Source organism: Kogia breviceps, chromosome 6 (assembly GCF_026419965.1).
Source record: "Kogia breviceps isolate mKogBre1 chromosome 6, mKogBre1 haplotype 1, whole genome shotgun sequence".
In the NCBI taxonomy this organism is placed as follows: domain Eukaryota; kingdom Metazoa; phylum Chordata; class Mammalia; order Artiodactyla; family Physeteridae; genus Kogia; species Kogia breviceps.
This window is the reverse complement of record NC_081315.1, coordinates 96,671,148-96,697,978: the sequence shown is the minus strand read 5'-3', so window position 1 is coordinate 96,697,978 and position 26,831 is coordinate 96,671,148. Positions and strand designations below refer to the sequence as shown.

At 35.4% G+C, this 26,831-nt stretch overlaps 1 protein-coding gene across 3 annotated transcripts in view; it reads left to right on the top strand.

The window, feature by feature from the left end:
* Positions 1-26,557, top strand: part of PI4K2B (phosphatidylinositol 4-kinase type 2 beta) — a 30,892-nt gene extending 4,335 nt beyond the window's left edge. The window contains exons 2-11 of one of the 3 annotated variants that reach the window (XR_010841202.1): positions 3,777-3,913; positions 5,471-5,671; positions 6,291-6,422; positions 8,224-8,377; positions 9,914-9,975; positions 12,248-12,347; positions 16,996-17,129; positions 17,700-17,759; positions 24,656-24,899; positions 26,135-26,557. Coding sequence is in view for 2 of the 3 variants with exons in the window: in XM_059065953.2 (XP_058921936.2) it covers positions 3,777-3,913; positions 5,471-5,671; positions 6,291-6,422; positions 8,224-8,377; positions 9,914-9,975; positions 12,248-12,347; positions 16,996-17,129; positions 17,700-17,759; positions 24,656-24,829 (1,154 nt within the window). In the remaining variant the exon portion in view is untranslated. Of the gene's footprint in view, positions 1-3,776; positions 3,914-5,470; positions 5,672-6,290; positions 6,423-8,223; positions 8,378-9,913; positions 9,976-12,247; positions 12,348-16,995; positions 17,130-17,699; positions 17,760-24,655; positions 24,961-26,134 lie in introns of those variants that run through there. The other 2 variants (XM_059065954.2, XM_059065953.2) reach the window with 2 other exon arrangements.
* Positions 26,558-26,831: the final 274 nt, after the last annotated feature.

Genomic DNA, 26,831 nt, shown 5'->3' with positions numbered 1-26,831 from the left:
TTTAAGCACTTGGCGTATATCACAGGACAAAACAAAGCTTTCTGCCCTACTGGAACATAGATCATTTTGTTATAGCATTGCAAGGTGATCAGATGAAGTTGGAAGGATGGGTAAGAATTAGCCATAGAAAGGAAACTTGGCATATACATCAGAGCAGCATGGACAAAGGTTCAGAGGGTAGGCTGGATGCCTTGTGAAAAGTGTGGAGTTTGAATATGACTGGAACTTGACTAGAAGGCCACTGCTTCTTGGAGGAGTGCCAAAGAGAGTATACAGAGGTAGAACTCACATTCTCCTCAGAAAATTTGAATATTTTTTGATACAGGGACAAATAAAAATCTCATAGTTTATTTCTTAAAAGGGAGAAAGTAATTTTAACTGAACAAAATTTAAAGAAGATATAGCTAATTAAGCCCTCAGCTATTAAAAATCAAACCAAACAATGACAACAAACCTTCAAACCAAATCTCCATGGCACATCTATCTTGAAGTGGTGTAACTTTAGGGTGTGTTCTCCAAGTTAAACTCATTTCTAAATACACATTTAGGTAAATAAAATGAAGAAAGTTGTAGAATGTAATTGTGAGTTATGAATCAGAAAAATTACTAAAATATAATTACTTTGATTTTTAGAATAGTTGATAGTCTTTTTTTTTTTTTTTCCTGGCAGTAGTTAGGTAGGACCAGTTGTCTTTTAAGTGCCTTTCTGGATTGTGATGGTAAATCCAGACCATTTTCAAAGAATGCCTGTTTTCATGTAGGTAGATAATCTCATTTATCCAAAAGAGTTGCTCAATAAAGGGACAGGTTAAAGAAAAAGAGATTGAGAACACCCAGGCTGATTTTATAGGAATCATTCTGATCTGATTTGGGTTGAAGCTGAATTATTAAGTATTCAGAGTATGATCCTGGGCTCCATGAGAGTAACAAAGGCAGATTCTATGATGAACTCATAAAGCTTAACCCATAAAGCAATTTGCTAACATCTAATAGTAATGTCAAGGTCTGCACATAGTTTCCAAAAGAATTGCTCAAGTACAGGATGGGAGAGACCAAAAGGGGTCCAAGAGTTTAGCCATGTCAACATGAATTAGAATGACAGGACTCCTAAACAACGATTGTAATACTAGAGTGCTTCTTATTTTGGTATAGTGTCAAGACTGAGAGATACCTCTATTCTCTGCAATGGGTTACTTGATTCTGGAGACCATATTTTAAAGTGGCACTTTGAAAACTGAAGCACGAAACAGGAGGGCAACTCGGATGCTGAAAAGCCTGAAAATACTTCCATATAGAAGGAGGCGGAGAATAGAGGAGACTTAGAGGAGTATGAAATGATCTTCAGCTATTTGAAGGGCTATCCCTGGGAAGAGAGGAGTAAGTAGACTTTTGTTTTGCTCCAGATGGCAGGTCTAGGACATTGGGTGAAACTACAGGAAATCTATTTCTGAAAAAGAAAGAAGTTTATATTTGTTTTTTTAAACACAAAAAGTATGGAAAAAGGAGTGATCTCTCTTTGAAAGTGTTTAAACATTGGTCCAGAGACCACCTGCTGGTGATGTATTATGGAAAGTACATCAGTACTGTGAGCAAAGTTGAAATAAGTAGCTTATTTAAGGTAGAGCTACACAGCTTGCTATTGGCTGTAGGGAGGTGAGGGTGTGAGATCATGGATGATTCCAAGGTTTTTTGCAAGAGCGCCTAGAAGATTTGGAGTTGCCAGTAACTAACACAGGGAATACTGGGAGTGAAGCAGTTGAGAGGAAATGAAGAATTGAGTTTGAGGCAGTAAAGTTTGAACTGTCTACTAAACATCCAAATGGAGAAGCTGAGTATAATAGTCCAGAAGTCCAGGCTTGAGATATAAATCAGGGAGCCATCAGTGCTGATGAGGGAGAGAAGAGGGCCATGAACTGAACCTGGGCATTCCAAAGTTAAGTGGTCAGGGAGATGAAAATGAGCCCACAAAAGACTGAAAAAGAGGAGCTAATGAAATGGAAGGACAACTTGGAGAAGTGGCATCTTAGAAGCCAAGTGAAGAAAGTGTTTTCAGGTGGAGGGAGTGACAGACAGGGTGAAACGATGGTGTTGGTCAAGGAAGGTTAGTTCTGAGGTTGGCTTTAGCAATGTGGGTGTCACTATGGACCCTGACAAAAATTATATCAATGGAGTGGTCAGGTCAGAAGCGTGATTGAAATGGGTTCAAAAGAGAGTGGGAGAAGAAAAATAGTAGATGGTAAATATAATTATAGAAGTCTTCTGCTATAAAAGGGAGCAAAGAAATGAGGGGGTGTCTAGGGGGACTTTGGGGGCTAGGAGAGATTTAAGATGAGAAAAATTACACCATGCTTTGTATGGTGGTGGAAATGATCCAATAGAGAGGGAAATATTGATACAGGAAAGAATTGCAGAAGAAATGTCCTGGAGTAGTCAGGAAGAGATAGGTCTAGTATACAAAGTGGAGCAGTTGATCTTAGAGCCTGGATCGTCCATCTATAGTAATAGGCAGGAGGCAGAGGTTGTGGATGGGTAGATATGGTGCTGAGGGCTGATGATAGTTTTTTCTGCTTGCTTCTCTTTTCTTCTTGAAATAGGAAGATCCTCTGCTGAGAGGAAAGAGGTGTTGGGAATTTGAGGAGAGGGGAGGGTATGAGATAGTTGTCCAGAAGAGTGGGAGAGTCTGTGTATTAGGGGAGTTGTCCTAGTTTAGGCCGTTATAATGACATACCCTAGCTGGAGTGGCTTAAACAACAGACATTTATTTCTCACAGTTCTGGAGGCTGGGAAGTCCAAGATCAGGGTGCCAGCATGATCAGGTTCTTGCTAAGGGTTCTCTTCTTGGCTTGCAGATGGCAACCTTCTCACTGTGTCCTCACATGGCCTAATCCCATCATGGGGTCCCCACCCTCATCTAAACCTAATTACCTACCAAAGACCCCACTCCCTGTATGATCACATTAGGGGTTAAGGCTTCGAGTGTTTTGAGGGACACAAGCATTGAGTCTCTAACAGGAATGTAGTATGCTCCCAGGGCAACATGAAGGGTCCACCTGAGGATTGTGGTGATGAATTTAAGGGGAGACACCGGGCATCGTGTTTATCTAGTCAAGTTCAGCTGTCCAGGCGTAGGCATAGTCAGCAGACAGTTGGGTTTATCCAGGATTGGGATTTTTCCAGGTAACCATGATGAGGGGTGGGAGGAAAAGAGTAGTTTTTTGATGATTAACCATAATTTATGCTGGCCGAGGAGGGAAGTAGGGACGCAAAGTGGGTGAAGACCCTTGAACAGTATATGGTAGATCGGTGCTTTAAACGTCCTAGTGGGATGGAAGAATTTTTGGACTCGGTGCCAGAGGGAGTGAACTAGGAAAAATAGAAGATGCTTGAAGTGAAAAGTAGGGAGAGATTTCAGGTATTAGTGATGACAGACCTGAGGTCTGACTGCAGTCGGAGGCTGAGGCGGGATGAAGAACAAAAACACTGGGAGGGAGGAGTTCAAGTTAACACAAGGCATTAGTGTGATGATTTCAGTATAGGAGATCTTGTTTTTCACGTGTCATAGCTTGAAGTGGGGTTAGAGAGAAAAAAAAAAAAAAGCATCAAACCAGCCCAAACAATACTTAATTACATTTTTCTGCACCTAAATGTTTTAGTGCTAATAATGTAATCCAGTATTACAGGTCCATATTGTGAGCATTCTCATAGCTGGTCTTTCTTCTTCTTAGCATTCTATTTAACATTGATTTTTCTTAATGCAATAATTGTTGGTTCTTCAGAGTTGAATACGTTCTTGGATGATCCAGAATTTGCTGATGTTATATTGAAAGCAGAGCAAGCAATAGAATTTGGAGTTTATCCAGAAAGAATCTCGCAAGGTTCAAGTGGAAGTTACTTTGTGAAGGATCCTAAGAGGGTGAGAATTTCACAGACCTACTATACATAACAGACATTTTGGAAAACACTAATTTAAATGTGAAGTCATTGTGAGGTTCTGAAGATATTTTCCTAATAAATCTGATTACACCTTTTCAGAAATAAAGGTCAGTTTACTATTACTAAAGTACTCTACTACTTAAAAATTGAGCTATTCATTTTAAGCCATAATTTTCTGTTTTATTATTTTAATATTTGGTTTCAAGTATTTATTGGATACTCACATTTAGCTGTAGATTTGTTGGGTTTATATTCACAAGTCCTTACCATACAGTAACGAAGCAGAGTTTTATTTTACCCTCAGAATATTTTTTCCAGCATTATACCAGAGAAGGAGCCTGGGCAGTCTGAAGTTTGAAGGCGTTGGAATGTGACAAAGTGAAATGAACCAAAGTATAATTCTAAGGCAGAAAAGAGAAGTTGATATGGGACTTTGTTCCACTTAGTCTAGAATTTTTCAAAAATCTGTAATATTTCTAAAAGCTTTCTGAATGATACGTAGCCAGCAGTTCTCTTTTTCAGAAGGAAAAAAGATTATAATTCGACCCAAATATTTTTTGCAAAGACTGAAGTTATATTTTAAAACATAGTGTTTTTTGAGATTTAAATATATATATATATGTAGGTAATGTCAATCTCTCAATCTTTATTCCAACCTTGATTTCTTAATTTGTTCTTGTTGACTTTTTTATTAGTGACTCAGACTTTATTGCATTATAAAACAGTTATATACTTATAGTAAGATTTTTATTTCTTGTCTAAGGATAATTCAGCTTCTAAATTTAATATTAATGTATTTTATCAGACCAGTAATAACGATTATAGACTTTTAGACATCCATGAGTAATTTTTTTTAAGAGGAGAGAATTTATATAAAAATTGGTTCATAAAGAAATAACTGAAAAAAGATTTAGGGTAGGAGAATCTGGCAGCATAGATGTCACTATATCCTGTCATTTCCTTTGTATCTTAGAGATGACTTTTTGTCATTGGATTTATTCATTTAACAGATGCTTGAATGTCTACTGTGTACCAGGTACACAGTACTTAGGATATAGCCCTAACAGAGAAAGTGCCTGCCCTTTTAGAATACACATCTACTGGGAAAGTAGACAATAAATAAACATAGAATTTGGGTATTTAATAGATATTGAATAATAACACTGTTTGACCTAGGTCAGTGGTTTTCAAACATTTTAATTTTAAAATCAGTGGAACCCCTTCTTAACTAGGAAGTCCAGTACATAAAATGGGTGAAATCAGTGGATGGGGTCTTAGAGCCCTGCCCTCCCCTCTTCTCTCACCTTCCCTAGAATTTCTCAGAGCATGGTTTGAAAACCATTAGCCCAAAGGATTATTGATTTTAGATTGTTGAATGAGAATGCGTATAAAACTGTTATTGGAATTAAACCTCTTAATAGGAGTGATGCCCAAATTTGTGGTGGGAAGAAGTTGAAAATGATCAGAATGTGTTTTATGGATTATTATCTCTCTGTATTAAAAGTCTAATAAAATTTCTACTTTTTTTCCCCTATAGAACATTATTGGTGTGTTTAAACCCAAATCGGAAGAGCCTTATGGTCACCTGAATCCAAAATGGACCAAATATGTTCATAAGGTCTGCTGCCCTTGCTGCTTTGGCAGAGGCTGCCTGCTTCCTAATCAGGGATACCTTTCCGAAGCTGGTGCCTCCCTTGTAGATGAAAAGCTTCATCTGGGCATTGTACCAAAAACAAGGGTAAAGCAGAAATTGTTTTTAATCATGTACTTCTAATTTACAGCCCACTTCTCTGTGAACACTTTAGTAATATTTGTAATGACAGAGCCTAAAGTTGAGCCCCTTTTTTTGTAATCCAGAGTCACAAATGACTAGTAAATTGATTCTAGTGTAGATCCACAAAGTATCCAAGGGACTATCTCTTGCTCAGGTGAGCTGAGATGATGCTGATGAAAAGAGGAGAAAGAACTAGCATTTAGAAAGCAGAAAAAAATCTAGAAATTCTTTTGAAGGTAGAGATAACGAATATGCTCAGAAGACTGCTATCTTTTTCTTTCTGACCTTTATACATTTTTACTTGAAGTTCTACTGGAAATGTTCATTCCTAATTCTACATTTCAAGACTATTACTTCTTTCTTCCACTGGCCAATTTTAGGCTGCCTCTCAGAAAGAAATACACGTGTGCTATTTAACCAACTTTGCCAAATCCCTTAGCCTTTCTATGTTAGATTCTCAGGAGCATTTAGTATAGTGTTAAACTGCTAATTTACAGCATTAGAGTGAGTTCCATGGTGTATGTGAATAGAAATTCTATAATGCAAATTCTAATAGCCATTTTTCTTAACTGTACGTTTCTAGGTGGTTTGGCTTGTCAGTGAGACATTTAACTACAGTGCAATTGACCGTGCAAAATCTAGAGGCAAAAAGTATGCTTTAGAGAAAGTGCCAAAAGTAGGTAGAAAATTTCATCGGATAGGACTTCCTCCTAAGGTAAGTCACTGCGATGAGCTTTATTTGGGGTGAAGTTCTTCACATATTACCTGAGCTCTGTGCACTAGGCACTGTGCTGTGGACTGTGGGTATATGTTAGTAAAAACGGTTTTCTCATCTTCAAGAGCTTATAGTAACAAGCCGTCTCAATGCAATGTGATAAAGCTGTTGAGGATGGTTAACTGCAGGGAGCTCAGAGAGGGTAGAGGAGGTATATTTAACCCACTTTGGAGGGCTAGGGAATTTCCAAGAGGAGGCTGCACCTAGGGCTTTATAAAGTAATGGATAAAAGTGCAGGCTGAGAATTAGACCTAGGTTTTATTCCAACCCTCTCCACCAGTTAGCTCTGAGACCTTGGGCAAGTCCCTTACTCTCCAAGCCCCAGTTTCTGTAAAACGGGGATCATAAAAAACTACCTCTTAGTGTTGTAAGAATAAAATGAAAAAATATATGTCAAGTACTTGGTACAGTACCTGGCACATAGTAAACGATAGTAGCTGAGTTTACTCACTACATACTAGATTTTCTTTTTTCTTATCACTTTTAAATAAACCTAAGGGATGATTAGCAACTAGCTAAGCAAGGGTAGGGAGGGTTAATGGGGAAAACATTCTAGAAAAAGCACTAGGCTTTATTATTATTATTTTTAAATTATATTTAACCTTCATTTTTGTTGTTTTGTTGTTGCTATGCATTTATCTATATAAAAGAATTTGAGTAGAAATGCATGGTTATCCTAACTTGTCTTTAATATTATACTCCAAGTAAGCAGGAAGTTTTGAAAAAATTTACAAGGCCTGTTAACTCCTTGCATATGCTGGAATAGGTGTGACTAAAGAAGGATATTATTTCCATATTTATGACTACTAGGACTTCACTATGAGTGCTTTAGAGAAAACATTTAGGAAATCATTAAAATTTCATGCCAATAAGAACATAAAGTGTTAGGATAAGTGATAGATTTTTTTTTTTTTTTGGCTGCACTGCCCAGCATGTGGGATCTTAGTTCCTGGACCAGGGAGCCAACCTGGGCCCTTGGCATTGAAAGCGTGGAGTCCTAAATAGGTTTCCTTTGTAGTGATTTGTTTGTAAATATTTATGAGGCCAGCTAGGTTACCCATTACCTGTGTGTCCTGTGCTATTTAGATTTGTATTTCCGTCTTTAAAAAATTATTTAATGTTAACAACTAGTAAATTTAGCGATAGAAAACTTTATAAAATAGACATATCTTCAAGGAAAGGACTTTTTTAAAAAACCACTATAGAGGTTATGATTAATTGGTTACTTCTTTAAAATTTATGACAGGATCTTTAAGCTACATAGTCAAAGAATTCATTCTTCTATAAAAATAAAGTCACTGTATCTTATGTTGTAAAAAGAATCCTGAAGTATTTTTTCAGTAAGATAAAATTATACTATTATTAAATAAATAACCAGGATAGGTGTAAAATTTGGTCTTCAAAATTAACTTCATGTTAATGACTGTTTTTAGAAAATAGCATTCTTATTGAGAATATCACCTTAAGGGCACGTGTGTATTTTGTTTTTTAGTTATAGCTACTATGCTCCTTGAAAGTCTAGGATTGAGCATTTTTTATTTGCTATGTATTCTTTATGTGATTATTTTAAATTAGTGTATAAAAATAGTTTGATAAATGTGGCTTATCTAAATTAGTGTTAACTTCGATTTTTCTTATTGTGTTCATATAAAGTATTTTATGACAGTACTGCTGAGAACTTTAAAAAGTAGTCTCTTTGTTCTTATATTTTCTTTTCTAACTATAATTCTTAAAATTATAGATTGGTTCCTTTCAGTTATTTGTTGAAGGTTACAAGGAGGCTGAATATTGGCTTAGGAAATTTGAAGCTGACCCTTTGCCTGAGAATATTAGAAAACAATTTCAGTCACAGTTTGAAAGATTAGTTATTTTGGATTACCTCATCAGAAATACAGGTACTGAAGTTCTCTCATTTGTTCACTCAAATCTTGTTAACTTTCAAATTGTATTCAACTCTTGTTTATCCAAATCAAAGATGTAAAATTTTGATGCAGTAGTCTTGAGGCCACTTTTTCTTTACGTTCCTTAGAAAACAGAGATGTAGTACCAACTCTCCCAGGCAGAATTAATCTTGTACTGGATATTCTGGCTCAGAGCAGGCTCCTGCCCAGGTGATAGCGATCAGTTCCTATCCCTCTGGAGTGGAGAGTTTCTTGGCAACAGGACAAAGCCTGCTGGAAATTGGAAATGTTGTAACATCTTATGGAAAAACCCGAACAAACTTTTTGGCCAGTATAATAGATAATCTGCTACAGTGGTTCCCAAATGTGGTTCCCTGGACTGTCAGGGTAAGTATTATGTGGGCAGTTGTTACAAATGCATCTTCTGGGAGTCCAGCCCAGACCTGCTGAATGTGAGGCCAGCAGTTCATGTTTTAATAAGTCCTCCAGGTAATTCTCATGCACCCTGAAGCTTGAGAACCACTGGTTCAAAATCTTTGCTCATTTATATTAGTTTCTGGAAAAGCATTATGTACCTTTTTAGATTTACCTTTATTAAATCATATGGTCTTAAGTTAACATTAAAATTAGTGTAGAGTCCAATGGAATATTACTCAGCCATGAAAAAGAATGAGATAGTGCCATTTGCAGCAATATGGATGGACCCAGAGAATATTATACTTAGTGAAGTAAATCATACAGAGAAAGACAAAAATAATATGATATCACTTATATGTGGAATCAAAAAAAAAATACAAATGAAGCTACATACGAAACAGAAACAGACTCACAGACACAGAAAACAAACTTATGGTTACCCAAGGGAAGAGAGAAGGAAGGAGGGATAAATTAGGAATATGGGATTAACAGGTACAACCTACCACACATAAAACAGATGAGCAACAAGGATTTACTGTATAGCATAGGGAATTTTATGCAATATCTTGTAATAACCTATAATGGAAAATAATCTGAAAAAAATATGTATATATAACTGAATCGCAGCTGTACACCTCAAACTAACAATATTGTGAATCGACTATAGTTCAATTTTTTTAAAAATTAGTGTAGAATCTAGAATACTCCTATAGAGACATTAGGTAAGGGCCTATCCAGGAATTTGCCTGGAAATGGGGGTAGATGCATTTTCTTCCTAAGGTGAAGAGAAATTATCCTTTTTAATAACCTTGGTTTAAGAGTTCTTGACAGTAATTGTACCTACCACAGAGTGGTTGTAAGAATTCAGTGAACAAATAAATGTTAAGCACTTACAACAATGTCTGGCACAGAGTAAATCTCAATGAATGTTAGCTAACATTTATGAGTATTTTTAGTCTGTATGTGTTAAATTGGAGCCTTTAATATGTCCATATGCTACAGATAACAAATGAAGGTCTCAAAAAGCAATGACTAAGTTTTTCCCCTTGATATTAAACTATGATATCCATAAAAAACTGAAGTAACAGATTTTTTGTTTGTTTGTTTTGAAAGACAGGGGAAATGATAATTGGTTAATCAGATGTGAAAACCAGAAACAAGAAGATGAAATTACGGTAAGGAAATTTTAATATATATATGTATATACACATACGCTATCAATTTCTGTAAAAAATTCCTTGATGTTAAGTTATTCTTCATCACATCCTCTCCTTCACCTAGATCCTTGGTTTTTAATCTCCTTTTTCTGTTTTTATCTTCTTTCCTTCACCTGTTTACTTTGTATTTTTTATTCTATTTTCAAAATTTCTGTGCAGTTTTATTTTTTATGTTGTATTAGTATAGAAGAATGATATCAGCTCAGTACTTTTTTTAGGGCTTTGGAAATTTGTTGTATAACCACCATATTTATTTTGCTTTTATGTAATAAAGAAAGGCTTCTAGTATTTTTTGCCAAAATGTTTATATTTTACTAATTCACTTCTTTCTGAGCCTTATGACTCAATATTAGGTAATACAGAATTACCCAATAAAATGGAACCTATGTGCTTTACCTGTGAATTATAGCCACTGAACTTAAAAAAAATATACTTCTAATGCTTATAAGAAGCTGGTTTTCATGTACATAATAGACTGTGAAGACCCTCAACACTATCAGAATGATAGATTTTAGATCCATTCCTGTCAACTTTGACTACCCAAGTTCAAATTTTAGGTGTTTACATGAGAGATATTTTCAGAATAATTTTACTAGTTTAAATCAGTTTATACATTTAAGAAAGTTTTAGCTGATTAAAAATAAATTTCTCCAATACACAGACAGGCCTCTGTCTGTGTATTCTCATCAGTTAAAGCTGTTGCATCACTTTAAAAGTTTGTAGTTTTCTGTGTTCATCAAAGAAATTTAAAATTACATATTCATAGTACTCAGCAATAAAAAAAAGAATAAGCTTGATGTACGCAATAATATGAATGAATCTCAAAATCCTGCCAAGTGAAAGAAGCTACACAAAAGGGAAGATACTGTCTGATTGCTCTTCTGTAAAAATCTAGAAAGTGCAAACTAATCCCTAGGGACAAAAGCAGGCCATGGTTGCCTGGGGTGGGGTAGAGGGAGGGAGGGGGACTGCTAAGGGACACAAGGAAACTTCTGGTCAGTGCTTGTCAAATTGTACACTTCAATATGTAAAGTTTATTGTGTGTAAATTATACCTCAATAAAGTTGTAAATAGAAAAAAATGATAGAAATAAAAATAAATGGCAGTTATAGCAGAAATGGGTTTTAAAATACACATCTAAAAATATTCATATTTATAACAGTTCCTAAATATATTTTATTGGTATATCTTAAGCAATTGGATTTTACTGAAAACCTTATTCTTTTGCTCTTAAGTATTTTGTGCATTTTCATCGAGATATTTGATATAAACTAACAGGAACAAACCTGGCATATATCACTTGGACCTTCACTCTAATACTTTCAATTTAAAAATTATCTTTTTCACGTCTTGTTATTTTATCTAGGCCACTTAATAATGGCAACCATCTATTTTTTGATAATAGGAAGTACTGTTTAACATGAAAAGTCTCTTGTCCCTGAGGTCTTCGTTTCCATTACAGAAGAATGGAGAAGTTAGGAATGGCCTACATTCTGTAATCAAGAGTATCTTGAAGTTCCTTCTACTGGACCTTATTATATTTAGCTATGGTCATTGGGGAGTTTTATTTAGAAGAATTTTGTATTTGAACTAATTATTTCTATGAGACCGTAGGGAAGACTTGATTTTAATAAGGTAACTTAAAGTTGTTTTCTTAAAAATATCAATATTTTGCAAATACCATACATTTAAGCAATGTATCTAACAGTAAATTATCCCGAAGTACACGTTTGCGGTACGCAGGCCTCTCACTGTTGTGACCTCTCCCGTTGCGGAGCACAGGCTCCCGAAGCGCAGGCTCAGCTGCCATGGCTCACGGGCCCAGCTGCTCCGCAGCATGTGGGATCTTCCTGGACTGAGGCACGAACCCGTGTCCCCTGCCTCAGCAGGCGGACTCTCAACCACTGCACCACCAGGGAAGGGAAGCCTACCGAAGTGCACTTTTTAAAGTCTTGATAATTCCAAGCCCTCTTCCCCAAAGAGGAAAAAAAATGAAACTATTAAGCATGAATTTGTAATACCAAATTTTTTTTAAAATAGTGATTATGAAGTTTTTACTGATTCTTAAGACAGTCTCTTCCCTTAAAGGGTAGATTGGTACCTTCTGGCAACTTTATTTTTATAAGCTCTTCAGATAAAATGTTTTTAAACCTCAATAATTGTTACAAATTATCTTTTGGAAATATGCATATAAATTTTTTTATCAACAGACTAATTTTCTCACCTTTAGGAAACAAAATGGACTGATGATAAAGAAACAGTTATTAAAATAGCTGCAATTGATAATGGTCTAGCATTTCCTTTTAAACATCCTGATGAGTGGAGAGCATGTGAGTATTTAGAACTTTCCATAGATTCTATAGTTACCCCTTTTCCAGAATAAGAAGGGAATGAAATTTATGGATATCACAATAGCAGAGGAAAAACTGGGTGAAATGCAGTCATTCATTAGGGCTCAGTTCTAGGCACTAGGGATGCAAAGATGTGTACTACACTCTGTGGGTCTTGCCATGTATTGTTTGTTTATTTTTGGATGACTGTCTGATTTTGATTTTTTGGCTTGTATTAGCCTTGTAAAATAAGTTTGATAGTTTTCCAGTTTTTAAGTGTATGTAATATGGGAATTATCTATTTTAATATTTTGGTAGAATTTTATTTTCATATTTGGGTAGTATTCATTTCTAAAACAATTTAGGCCTACCTCCCCCTTTTCTAGTGAGTAGTGGCTTAACTGCCTTACCAGTCTCTTCTACAGTTAATGGTCAGGTTTTCTACGTCTTCTTGAGCCAGTTTTAGACGTTGTTATTTTGCTTTAAATTATCCATGTTATCTTGAGTTGTAATTTATGCGTATAAGTGTTTTATAGAATTCTCTTATAATTTAAGAAATCCCCTCTGCACATATTAAATATTTAGGGGTGAAATGAAATGGAATTTGCTTTAAAATACTTAGGGGGAGGAAAAACAGGGATAGATGAAACAGATTTTATAAGAAATTTGGGAATAATTGAATTAGGTTATTCAGAATATGGGAATTCATTGTACTAGTTTTTAAAATTTTTGTGTATGTTTGTAATATATGTAATAAATTAAAAAAATAATCTCTGTATCTATGACTATGCCTCTTTTAAATTCCTACTACTTATTGGATTTTTTTTCACTAGACTTGCCCAAGATTGTCTATTAAAAAGCATTGGCCCATATATATAATATATATGATTATATATAAATATACAAAACAAATATACATAATTATATAAATATTTTTATATATAATTTTTTTTGCTTTTATCAGATAATTGGCCTTCTATTGATCAGGTTTCCAGTTTATTTGCTTTTTCTTTTTCATAATTTATGTTTTCCATTATTATTTTCTTCTATTGTGTTCGTGCTATTTTATTTTATTTATTTATTTATTTATTTATTTATTTATTTATTTATTTATTTATTTTTTTGTGGTACGCGGGCCTCTCACTGTTGTGGCCTCTCCCGTTGCGGAGCACAGGCTCCCGACGCACAGGCTCAGAGGCCATGGCTCACGGGCCCAGCCGCTCCGCGGCATGTGGGATCTTCCCGGACCCGGGCACGAACCCGTGTCTCCTGCATCGGCAGGCGGATTCTCAACCACTGCGCCACCAGGGAAGCCCCGTGCTATTTTATTTTCCTATATATTTTTTTTCTAGGTATCATTTGGCTAAAGCACAGATTGGCTAGGTGTTGCATTGTTGTTCTGCTTTTACATATTCATACTTTACGATTTTATTTTTGACAGGAATAATTTAAAAGTATTTTGTTTGATTTTAAATTTCTAGGGCAGTTGATTTAAAAAAAAACTGTCCGTTGTTATTTTCAAGCTTTATTGCTTTGTGATCTGTGAATGTTAACTGTGTGAATTCTGCTCTGAAATTTTTTAGTAATTCTTTTGTAACTTGATATATGGCCAGTTTGAAGGACTGTATTTGAGAAGAATGCGGTTAGGCACAAAGTTCTGTGTCTGTCTACTAATGAAAGCTTGTTAGTCAAATCATATTCTTGATACATTTTTTGACCACTTGATCTGTTAATTTTTGAGAGGTAAAGTTCACTGTGATTGTGATTTTGTCAATTTCTTCTTGCATTTCTATGCATTTTTTGCTTTGTATTTCACACACAAAGGCCCAGCATTTTATCTTGCTGTTGGCTTGTTCTTTTTATTAGTGTAAAGTATATCCCACTTTATCCCTCTCAGTGTTTTTGGCATTTCTTTTTTCGTCTGTTGTAACATTGCTGTACCTCATTTCTTTTTATTAGTATTTACCTGTATTATTCTATACTTTTATTTTCAACTTTCATTATTTTAATATGACATATGAGCAGCTCTTAGCTGAATTTTTTTTTTTTTTACCCAATCTGAGATCCTTTTAACAGGTACACTTAACTCTGTAGTTTGTCTCAATAAACTACTGATGTGTTTGAACTTTTCCTGCCATCTTTTTTTTTTTTTCTATTTACCATGAATTTCAATTTTTTCTTTTTTTCCTTTCCTGTCTTTGGTTGAACTGACTTGAGATGTCTTTGTTCTATTTTTTTTTTCCTATTACGGTTTGGAATCTGTATGCAGATTGCATTTTATTTTTTTTATTTTTTTATTTTATTTTATTTTTTTTATTGTTTTATTTTTTAAACATCTTTATTTGAGTATAACTGTTTTACAATAGTGTGTTAGTTTCTCCTTTACAACTAAGTGAATCAGTTATACATATACATATGTTCCCATAACTCTTCCCTCTTGTGTCACCCTCCCTCCCACCCTCCCTATCCCACCCCTCTAGGTGGTCACAAAGCACAGAGGTGAACTCCCTGTGCTATGCTGCAGCTTCCCACTAGCTATCTAATTTACATTTGGTAGTGTGTATATATCCCTGCCACTCTCTCACATCGTCACAGCTTACCCTTCCCCCTCCCTGGTGGTGCAGTGGTTGAGAGTCCGCCTGCCAATGCAGTGGACATGGGTTCGTGCCCCAGTCTCGGAAGATCCCACATGCCACAGATTGCATTTTAAAAGTGTCAAGTTTAAGATGCCTACAGTACACCTGGAAAATTTTACCAAACACACAGTTGGGGATTAAGGGTCTAGAACTTGAAATATTAATTGGTATTGAGGATATCATTTTTTTTTATGTTGGGGGTAGGCGTTTATTAAATAATTTATTTTTGCTGTGTTGTGTCTTTGTTTCTGTGCGAGGGCTTTCTCTAGTTGTGGCAAGTGGGGGCCTCTCACTATCGCGGCCTCTCTTGTTGCGGAGCACAGGCTCCAGACACACAGGCTCAGTAGGTGTGGTTCACGGGCCTAGTTGCTCCGTGGAATATGGGATCTTCCCAGACCAGGGCTTGAACCTGTGTCTGCTGCATTGGCAGGTGGATTCTCAACCACTGCACCACCAGGGAAGCCCAAGGATGTCATTTTTAAACTGTCACCTTGGTAAGTGGAAGCCGTGGTGGTAGTGCTATCACCTGGGAAAATCATGGTGAACAAATGTCACCACTAGGACAATGTGAGGTACATAGGTACTCAGTAAATGTTTCATGAATATTTAGTAGATGAAGGACAAGTATAGAATCTGGGAATGGTGACATTGAAAATGAGATGAAAAGCCAGCAAAGAAGAGAAATGGCTTAAAAGGCAGAAGGTAAAGTTTGAGAGAGTGGTATCTCCAAAACCACATAGAAGAGAATTTCACAGAGGGAGATGATAGAGAACAGTGCTGCTTGCTGCAAAGACACATTAAGTAGCATGAGGGCTGAAAATGGGCTTTTGGAGAAACCCTTATGAGATGACTGGTGATCTTAGGGGAGAGTTTGAATGGTGATAGTAGAAGTTGAGGGATAGGGATTGGAAGTAGAAGCAGGCATAGAATCAGGGCTTTTGTTTTATATAATTGGTCAGGGAAAGGTCAAAGGGTAATTGGACATAGCTTCAGAGATGTAGGCCACAGGAAAGGCTTTCTTTGGAATGGACTGTACTTCCCACAGTGTTCAAAGAGATAGATAAAAGAGAATTCAGAAGGAATGAGTCTAAAGGCAGAGTTTTTTCCTCAGGGCTTTCTACGTGGTAGGAGCCGGAGGTTCTCATTGGATGTACCCACTGGAGTTCTATGGGTGATCATATTCTCATAAGCCTTACATTTTCTTGCAAGAATCTGAATACGTACCCTATCTAGACAATCTCATTACGTTACAAATCTTTCTAGTCCTGGCACTGTGTATATTTAATGGTCTTCTTGGGAGAGAGCTAGAGTTAGCCCAGAATCATGGATCTTTTATCCCTCAAAGCCAATTACCTGTTTACCTACTAATGATTTAAAATTTTGGAACATCATACACACATACACACGCACACATACACACACACACACACATATACAAATATGATTGGTCAATTCCTTATAATTTGTGGCTGAAAAGGCAGGGAGACCTCAGCCATGGTATCTGGGGCTGTGAACAAATTATAGTTTGTTTCCAAACACAGGAACCAGAGATTCAGATATATTTTTTGATATAGGGCTGTTTGAGATAGACTCATTATCAAAACTCTTACTGTTTCCTATTTAAAACTCAGAAACCTAACCAGTTCAGGTAATACCTTACTGTGCTTTACCATCTGAATTAACCATCCAAACTTAGAAATCTGAATAATTTAGATGACAAAAACTAATTGTTCTCTCTGATACCTCCTTTCTCCTTTTGTTTTTTTAACATCTTTATTGGAGTATAATTGCTTTACAGTGGTGTGTTAGTTTCTGCTTTATAACAAAGTGAATCAGCTATACATATACATATATCCCTATATCTCCTCCCTCTTGTGTCTCCCTCCCACCCCTCTAGGTCTCCTATCTTTTTTTTTTAACCTAGGAACTGTAGGGAAAAAACAGGGTAAATTTAGGTCTAAATAAACCATTTCCCCTCACTGATAAGAATACTTTTTTATTATTATTATTAGATCCATTTCACTGGGCTTGGCTTCCTCAAGCAAAAGTTCCTTTTTCTGAAGAAATAAGAAACTTGGTTCTACCATATATTTCTGACATGAACTTTGTGCAAGATTTATGTGAAGATCTTTATGAACTTTTTAAGGTAAATAAGTTTTTAGTTTTAATTATTGCAGAAAATGAAATGAATCTCAAAAGAGATTTTCTTAATAGAGCTAATTTGAAGTTTACTGCTTCTGGTATCACTGCTTGCAGTAGAACCTGACATAACAGAAAGGAATTAGCAGTTTTACTTTATAGGAGCATAAGTTTGTGAAGTTACACTATAAGTATTCTTTGAAGTGAAATTACATTATAATTTGAGAAGTTGTTTTCTTCAAAAGTTGAATTTTTACAGAATTACTTTGAATTATAATAAATGTTTGGTGATCTGCTATGATTCAATTTTCTTTTTTAAAAAGCCTAAACCCATTGGCCGGAAAGTCATTTTAAATCCTTTCTGGAACAAGTTGGAGTATAACTACACTATTTATTGTCATTCTGGAAGAATATGAAAATACATCAATTAAAAATAATCTTTTCATGCTATTTTTTTCTATTAGCTTTCTAATGACCTTATGTGCTGAGTTGAAGAGTTCATTTGTTTTCAATTTCTTTTTTTCAAAGATCCTGATTTTTGGAATTATAGTAATGTTTTCTTTCCTTTTTGTGATAGACTGACAGAAGATTTGACAAAGCCACTTTTGAAAGGCAGATGTCTGTGATGAGGGGTCAGGTAGGTCACCTTTTTAAGATCTTGTTCATTAAGGAAAAACTCTCTTTGAAACAGTAGTCAACTTTTTTTTTCCATTGTGACCCAAAGATGCAGCTCTCAACACTGTCCTTTATTCTTAACCAAAATAGCTCAGATGATTAGATATGAAGTTGATTTCAATACTCTCTTTTTCTCTTTTGTCTTCTGTATTAGATTTTTTTTTTACCTTGTTGTGTATTGTTTAGTTAGCCAGTTTCCTCCTACTGCTAATTCTTGTCCTCATTTTGATAACTGTTTTCCTGAGTGTTGGTATCGTTTTCCTCCTCAAATCCACTTGCTTGAATGTTTCAATACCAGTTTCTGTTTACTGTTGATTATTTTCCTCATAAAATATGTTTGGCCTTTGCTAGAGCAGTCAGTAAATAACCATGTCACCATGGTTGAGCACTAATTGGGACATAAAAGTACTAGTTGTAACTCAATCCTCTCACTCCTTTTCACCTCCTTTAATTAGCAATACAGGGTATCACTTACATCTGCTGATGTGGACCTGTAGGCTGGGCTGACCTACAGGTGATGTCTGGTTCTTCTACTCTACTAATAGTATTTAGATTCCAAAAGGAAGACTTGAAATGAAAATAAACTATAGTGTAAACATTGTCTTTTAGTGACTTACTAATTAACTTTTTCTTCCTAAAATATGCATTTCATTTAAGGTAGCTATTTGCTGCATACCTGTGACAAAGAAGACAAGTCTAGGTTTTGCACTATTTATTATATAACATTAACAAATAGATACAGTTAAATTAGATAACTGTGTATTCATCCTATATTTATTGACAGAACCAGAGCCAGAAACTGTCCTAGTGATTGAGATAAAGCAGTGAGTAAAAACCAAGTTCCTACTCTGATGGAACTCTTGCTCTGATGAGGCTGGGGGTCAGGAAAAGGGACAGATTATTAACATATACATCTCTGTGTTCTCTTGCGCTTATACAGTGCTTTGCTGGAGTCATAAGTTTTAAATAGTAAGTGAAATGGCTGGAGAAGCAGGCTAGAGCCAGATTTTGGAGGGTCTTGAGTGCCGGGTATAGCCTCCACACGGAAGGGATTGGAGCAGTTGTGATAACCCAAGTGCCCATCAACAGATGATTGGCTTAGAATACAGTAGAATATTACTCAGCCATAAAAAAGAATGAAATATTGCCATTTGCAGCAACATGGATAGACCTAAAGAATATTATACTTAATGAAATAAGTCAGCAAAAGACAAAACTTATATGATTAACACTTATATGTGAAATCTAAAAAATAATACAAATGAATTTATATACAAAACAAGAACAGATTCACAGACATAGAAAACAAATTTATGATTACCAAAGGGGAGAGGGAGAGGGGAGAGACAAATTAGGAGTATGGGATTAACAAACTACTGTACATAAAATAGATAATCAACAAGGATTTACTGTATAGCACAGGGAATTATACCCAGTGTCTTGTAATAACATTTAATGGAGTATAATCTGCAAAAAAAAAAAAAAAGAATCACTAAGCTATACACCTGAAACTAATGCAGTATATTGTAAATCAACTATACTTCAATTTTTAAAAAAGGGTTGTGATAATGACTAAGTTGTCTATTTACTGGTATAGAGAGATCTCCAGAATGTTATAAAATGTAGTGCATAATACTGCTAATATATTGTATATAATAAAAAAGGAATCAGAATTTTTTTTTAAAGGGAGAGTTATGCTGAGACTTAACATGTCCTGACATTTCCCAAGAGGAGACCTTACCCTGGGGTTTCTCCTATGAACTCCCTGAGATTATGTGCTAAATTCTGTTTATATGTGCGTCTTGGGCATGGAGTGGGCAATAGAATTTATATCCCAGCAAAAGGTGTCCATAACCCAACAAAGAAGCCCTGCAGATTGGACAGTGGGGTGCCCATTGACTCAGCAGATGAGTCTAGAACCAGGGAGCCTTGTGGGGAGGTGTTTTCGGTAATTCAGGTATGAATGATGGGCTTAGATGATTGTAATTATGTTGCTGAGTGTTACCACCCTAAACTATATTTGAACTAAATTTTCAGGCATAGGTAATTATGCCCTAATTTGGCATTTTTGCTTGAAACAAATCTATTTGACTTAACAATATGCTCCATCTTCTGGAATTCTCTTATCCCTAAAGATGTATCTTTATTTCAGAAATATTTGTGTGTTTTTTTTAATAAAAGCTGTAAATAATCTTGTAAGCTTTAATTGTAGATTAAAGTTAGTAAGTGAGAAATTTTAATTTTAAAATGCTTGTCTGAACAGATATAGAGACATTCTAGTTCTGAGGTCTATTACAAAGATATACCAGTGGCTATCTGCTATTTTAGGTTTATTTATTCATATCCTGGAGTAAAGTATTATACAAAGGCATAAAGTATTTTGTAAATGAGTGCAATAGAATATAAAAGTGACAGGATCAGGATCTGGGAAAGAAAAATAAAATAAAACCTTATATGTTTTAATTTGATTTTGTTTTGGTTTTTTAATTTTAATTTGGTTTTGACCTTTCTGATAGCCAAAAAGAGTAAGGTACTCTGACCATGGTTAGTCATGGTTAGTCATGGTTAGTCATGATTGTGTAGCTCTCTGGTTTTAACCCTTTTTAAAAAAAAAAGCTGGTCTGAAAAAAATCTGGTATTATTTTATATTCTAAAGTAAATCAGTGCTTTGAAACCAAGGCTTAACAAACAAAAACTAATACCTGTGTTTCAAGCAACAGAATTCATTATTCAGCCAGTTCCTTAATTGAGTCAAAATACTTGTGTTATTGAAACCAAAAGTGGGATCCAGGCTGCTCGCTGCTCAAAAACCAATAAAGAGGCAAGGTTGGTGGAAAGGAAAGTTTGCTTTATTTTAGCTGCCAGCAACTAGGGGGGGAGGGCGGACGCCTGTCCAATGGCCAACTCCCTTCCCCCCCTCCTACAACCAGTGGGCAAGAGCTTTTATAGATGGAAGGAGGGGGCTACATGCAGAAACAGCACAGTCAGCTCTGACAGTCATCTTGATATTGGTCATGCGGTGGTCTGACCAGCATCACCTTGGTTGTTGTAAGTACAATCTTCAGTTCCAGGATCAGTTTGTTCCCATTTCCTTGAGGCCAATTCTTGGAATTGTGGCAGCTTAGGTCATGGCTACAGTCTGGTCATCATGTAGTTAACTTCTTCCACCTGATGGGGGTTTCAGTATCTATAAGACAGCTCACAGGATATGGCCCAGAATATTATCTATAGCCCTTGAGGAGAAACTAAGGGTCTTTGACTATGCTTAGTGACTAACCTGTTATTATTTGGTCTCCTTTGGCTGTTTTCCTTTGTTTCCACATTTTCTCATTTCTCTGATTAAACTTATTCTCCGGCTAAGGTTTTTCCACAGACAAAAGACAGGCAGAGGACATAGGGTCCTGCTCCATTTCATTATTTCAGTCATTTATAATTATCCCTTGAATCCCTCTCCCTTCCAATTTTGCCAATTAACATCATGATTTGTGCTTTGTACAACCTAGTCTTTTGTCCTAGTTTATAGTAAGTTTTTAGTTTTGCACACATAATCAGTGACAATTCTCATTCTACATATAAAGATGTGGACTGGAATTAGGAACTAGTATGAAGGCATTTCTTTTAAAATTTGACTAGAAATGTTTATTCAGTTAAACTTTTTGAATTTTACATTAAATAGCAGTAGGGTCATGATCAAGCTCAATAAGAGCATTCATTTTTTATTCTACCTGTGCCTATTTGGAACACTGGACCTCAGAAATATTTATTTGAAATATATTTTATACTTTTATAATGTGTATACACATTATAAAAGTGGCAGAAATTATTAATAAAACAGTTTTATTAATACAGAGTGAAATTCTATTCAGTGATATATAAACCAGAAGCTCATTTGCAGATTCAGTAAAAATTGATGTTAAAGAAAATGAAAGTGACGCTTTCATACCTCCTGAGTACTTGACTGTTTACTAGATATTTTTATGTTTGTTATTATTTTTCCTCATAACAGCTCTACATAGTTGTCTGCACTTTGTAACTTGGCCCAAAGGGGTAACATGTTACATCTGTTTAATAAGGGAGTCTAAGTCTGGCAAATCTGCAACATTTCGGCATTGCCTCTGCCTGGGGTCCTTATCATCTCTTCTCTGGATTTAATGATCTTCTAATTGGTGTCCCTACCTCTTTTCCCATCCTTCTTCCACATTATACCAGAACAATCTCTCTCAAAGCAGATAGGATCATCTCTTTTGTGATTTAAAACTCCCCTGATTTGTCAGTGAGTACAGGCTTAAGCCCTGACTTTGAGCACCGTCTCCAACACCTTTGCAGTAGGCCTCCACCCAACATAGCTGCCTTTATCTCTTGTCATTTTCAGCTTCCCCTAAGCCTAGCCACTCAGAACTGTTCTTCAGTCCCAGTTCACATCTCCCAGTGGTGCCCTTTGCATGCTGTCGTCCTCTCTCCTTGAGTGCCTTTTCCCCTCCTCTGGAGAAGAGTTTTTCCTTCAAGCTCCAGCTCTGTCTTCCTAGGCTCTTCCTGCCACTCAGGGTGTTCTGATTTCCCTAGCACTCCATGGGAGTATTGGGGTCACATTTCACTCAGAAATTGGATGTTAAGACAGCACATTGGGGGAGTTTCCTGGTTGCCTAGTGGTTAGGATTCCGGGCTTTCACTGCTGCAGCCCCGGTTTAATCCTTAGTCAGGAAACAGATCCCACAAGCCGTACGGTGCAGGCCAAAAAGAAAAAAAGGACAGCAAATTGGGCACACTACAGTTGAAAAATAGCTTAAAACCAACCAGGAAGTAGAATATACATAGTTTTATGTAGATAGTACAGTAATTCTCATGCCCACTAGAATTTGAGGACCAGTGAACTATTCCAAAGGAAAGCAAAGTCTATATGCAGAAGTCTGTGAGTTCACAGCATCTGCCCTTGACCTATCACACCCCTACCATGGTATCGAATGTGGCACAGATGGAGCATTCTAAAGTGTTTTTCCTTGCCTGCAATGTTTAGTCTATTTCTAAAAATAATCTTCTCTGATGTAAAGATATAGTAATAGATGTGTTTATTCTTTGGGAAATGAAAAAATGAGTGGTATGTAAAGGAGGGGATCAGATTGTAAAGTCAGGGCATAGATCCACTGTTGCTGAAGTGTTTCTCACACTACATTCCAGTTATTTGTTTGTGTGGCTGTTTGTTTCTAGAATGTGTGTACTTGAAGGGCTCAGCTGGGTTTTTTCCCTTGTATTTAGTCTTCTCCCCAACACAGTGCGTGCTCAATAAATATTTCTTTAGTAAATAAATGCACAATCATCAAGTGTCTTCTCAACTCCCAAAGAAATACTAATATTTTGGATAGTTTTAAGGCTGAATAATTTTTGCTATTATATATTTGAAATTTTTTAGTCTTGTAGAATGACTTTCATTTTCTTTGTACCATTCCGCTTCTAGATTCTCTACAACAATCATGTATTGTTTTTAGAGTGAGGAAAATATTAGATGTTACTTAAATTAGTGTGTTTAGATTAACATGTTTAGAACAGGATTTTTAAAATCAAAAGAGGAAACTAACTGAATATTTCATTCCTTAGCCATGCTGGTACCCACATTTATTTTCATGGTAAGAACAATGCTTATAAACATAAATTTTGTAAATTGTTTTTGTCTTTTTATCAAAACATAACCAGCCTAGAAGATTTTAAGGGAAGAGCTTAAAAGGAATCCTAAACCATAAATACAATGAGTAACTACTATTACTAGTAAAGGTTTATTTCTCTGATGTATTAAATACTTCAGATCTTCCAGGATCTAAACCATTTAGTTTATACTGTTCAAGTATTATGATATTTATTTATTAGTATGGCTTTATGTTGAAACCTTTATGCTTATCTCACTATTAAACAGTCTTTACAACAACTAGTAAAATGCACACCATCTGTATATTAAATATTTTCAAATACCTGAAGGAGACATCCTTATTTCTAAAGTACACAACAAAGGGAATTTTTTACCTGATATGCAGGGGAAAAAAGAAAATGAATTATTAAATTTTTATTTGAACAGAGTAGAATAGGCTGTAAGCTATGCATTGTTTCATAACCTTATTTATATGCTCAAGTAGCAATTCCAAGAGTATGTTTAAACATGGAATGTAATATAGTTTACTTTTCCTAGTTTTACTTTTCCTATTTAAGAATAGACTCTTAAATAAAACTTTACTTTAAATGCTACCTTCCCCAGTTCTCTAACTCACTTGCCCTGCGTCATGCTTCCCCATAGCACTTTTTCCTTCTAATACTTGGTATAACTGACTTGTCTGTGATGTTTATTGACTCCTCCCCTGCTGAAATGTGAGCTCTGTGAAGGCAGAGATTTTGTTTTCTTACTGTTGCATCCCCAGCAATTAGAAGAGAGCCTAGCACATAATAAGCATGCAGTAAATTTATTTGTTGAATGAGTAGGTAAGGCAAGTATTTAGTAAAAACCAGACTATTTAGACAAGTATTTGTTTAGGTCCAGTGTCAAATGGGGTATGTATGTGGAACCATTCACTTCATTCAGTCTCTGACTCCATTGCTTCTGGACATAGATGCATTCTAGAATATTTCAGAGTTACCAATTGGCAAAAGTTATTTCATTTTAATACTGTGCATTTGTCTGTGTATATGTATGTGTGTGTATAAGCATACATACATCCACATATGTATATTGATAGCAGTTACTACTCATCACAGTCTCTGTTGGGCATAAATGGATGAAATAAAAATTGTAGTTATGAATAGATGGTTAAAATAATGTCAATGAACGGAAGGTTTTTATCTTTTCTGAACTGATGACAACCTCTCTTCTTTCCACAGATCTTAAATCTTACTCAGGCATTGAAAGACAGGAGGAGTCCTGTCCAGCTAGTACAGATGCCTTGTGTGATTGTGGAGCGCAGCCAAGGTGGAGGTCAGGGTCGGATCGTCCACCTCAGCAATTCATTCACCCAGACTGTCCACTGCAGGAAGCCTTTTTTTTCCTCCTGGTAGCAGATGTGAGAGAAAGAAAGTGTTTGGCATTATTGTGTTGTTACAACATTACCGCCCTGTAAACCTGCTGGTAAGAGCTCCAGTTGCCAAAACCTCAAATAATATAAGTTTCTAAAAGGTTTTCTTTTGAATGTAATTGAAGTTTACAGTTTTTTGTCCAAATATTAAATTTCTATTTCAGGGAAGAAGTGATATATCTCCTATGTCGTATTTTTATAGAAAAACTGTATTTTATGTGGTTGATGTTAGTTTCAGAGGTAATTTCATAGTTTACACATTCTGGAATGACTATAATTACTCTAGAATTCCAAACAGAAAAATAAGGTGTTTGTTGACTTTGAATACAATAAATTTTTATATACTTTTTTAATATTGAGAAGAATGGTCATGTTAACTCTTTTTACATTATGAAAGGCCTTTGAGGATGAAACTGCTCTTATGAGCTTTAGTAGAGTAGTTAATAGAAAATAGTTAAGAATAAAACAATGTTGCCTTAATTTTAAAAGCTGCTATTTTAGAACTTGAATAAATGCTCCTAAAGTGACCATTATTAGGGACCAGAAAATTATATTTCAAGTTACCAATGACCATTTTCTTTTTTGTACTTCAGAATATTTTTGGTCAATTATTTTGTTATAGTGAGGGAAAAAAAAATCTAACGCTATCTCCCCCTTTAAAAAAATGGAAACACTCAACTGAGACTTGAGGGGAATAATATGAAATTAAGATCCCCAGTATTTTGAAATTCCAGAATAGCATTAAAAATTCCCTTCTGTTTCTTACATGGGATCAATACTGAATCAGTTAGTACCTCAGAGTACTGATCTCATTCAATTTAGTACTTCAATTAGTATTAAACTTCACTGAAAGGTAAACCATAACTCAAACTGTATATTGAGTTGCATTTTCAGGTCCTAGGACATAACCTCTTAAAAATAATAGTAGTGTTGCAGGGTACTTGAAATTACTGATGTGATTATAATTACAGTCAACTTTAGACTGCTAGTCCCAACTAAAGGGGAACATAACAGAGATAACCATTAAGTCATTTTTATTTGATTTTGAATATCAGTATTTCTGACATCCTGGGAATTTGTAGTACTTTTAACTTACCAAGTGATTGAAATTGAGATGAGCCCATTATGAAGATTTGATCCCAAAGAAGCAGGAGCTTCATTCTCTTCTTAGGCTCCAAACAAATAACATCACCACTCAGACTAAACTGGGCAGTTTGTGGTCTTGGCCTTTTGTTGTTAAGCTTTCTGTCCTGTAATTTTTTAAATTAAGTTATTTTTATGTAAAAAGTTATTTCCTGAAGGTTTAATTAGGATGGAAGTCAGATCTGCCGTTCTCCCTTCCTACACATCTTTCTCTTGGTCTACGTGGATGTGATGAGTGAGGATACTGCTCTCCTAGTGGAAGTCCATTGGAAACCTGTGTTCTCCTACCTCCCCTGACCGTCCATGATCTTAATGTTGACATAATGGAAAATTGACTGGAAATTCAAAACTCAAGCTAATATCTTTAGATAAATACCAGTAATTAAAATGTGCCTTTTGAAGATGTGTTCTTAATGAAATAAGTTGTTCTGATGTGGGTACTGCTTTCATAAAACAGGTTTCTCAGTATTTTGAGAATTTCTATATTAATTTTAAAAATGGAAACTTAGTAAGTTGCTACTGTTTTATACCCTAAAATTAAAATAGTGTGGAAATATTTTTAAATGGTCTGACCAGGCCAGAAAAGTAGAGTTGAAATATTTAAGATATGATTACAAGTCAGAGTACATTGGTTTTATTTTATAAATTTTCATGAACTTCATTTTTATTTAAATATTGTGTTAATATTTTCAGTAAGTATATTTATAGTGTCAAACATGGTAGACGAAAGGTAATAAAAATCACTGTCTTAAGACTAGATTTCTCCTGAAGTATGTATATTGAATATTTAGAATGTTTGTAAATACATTTATGTTTATAAATGATGACAAACCACCATTTTC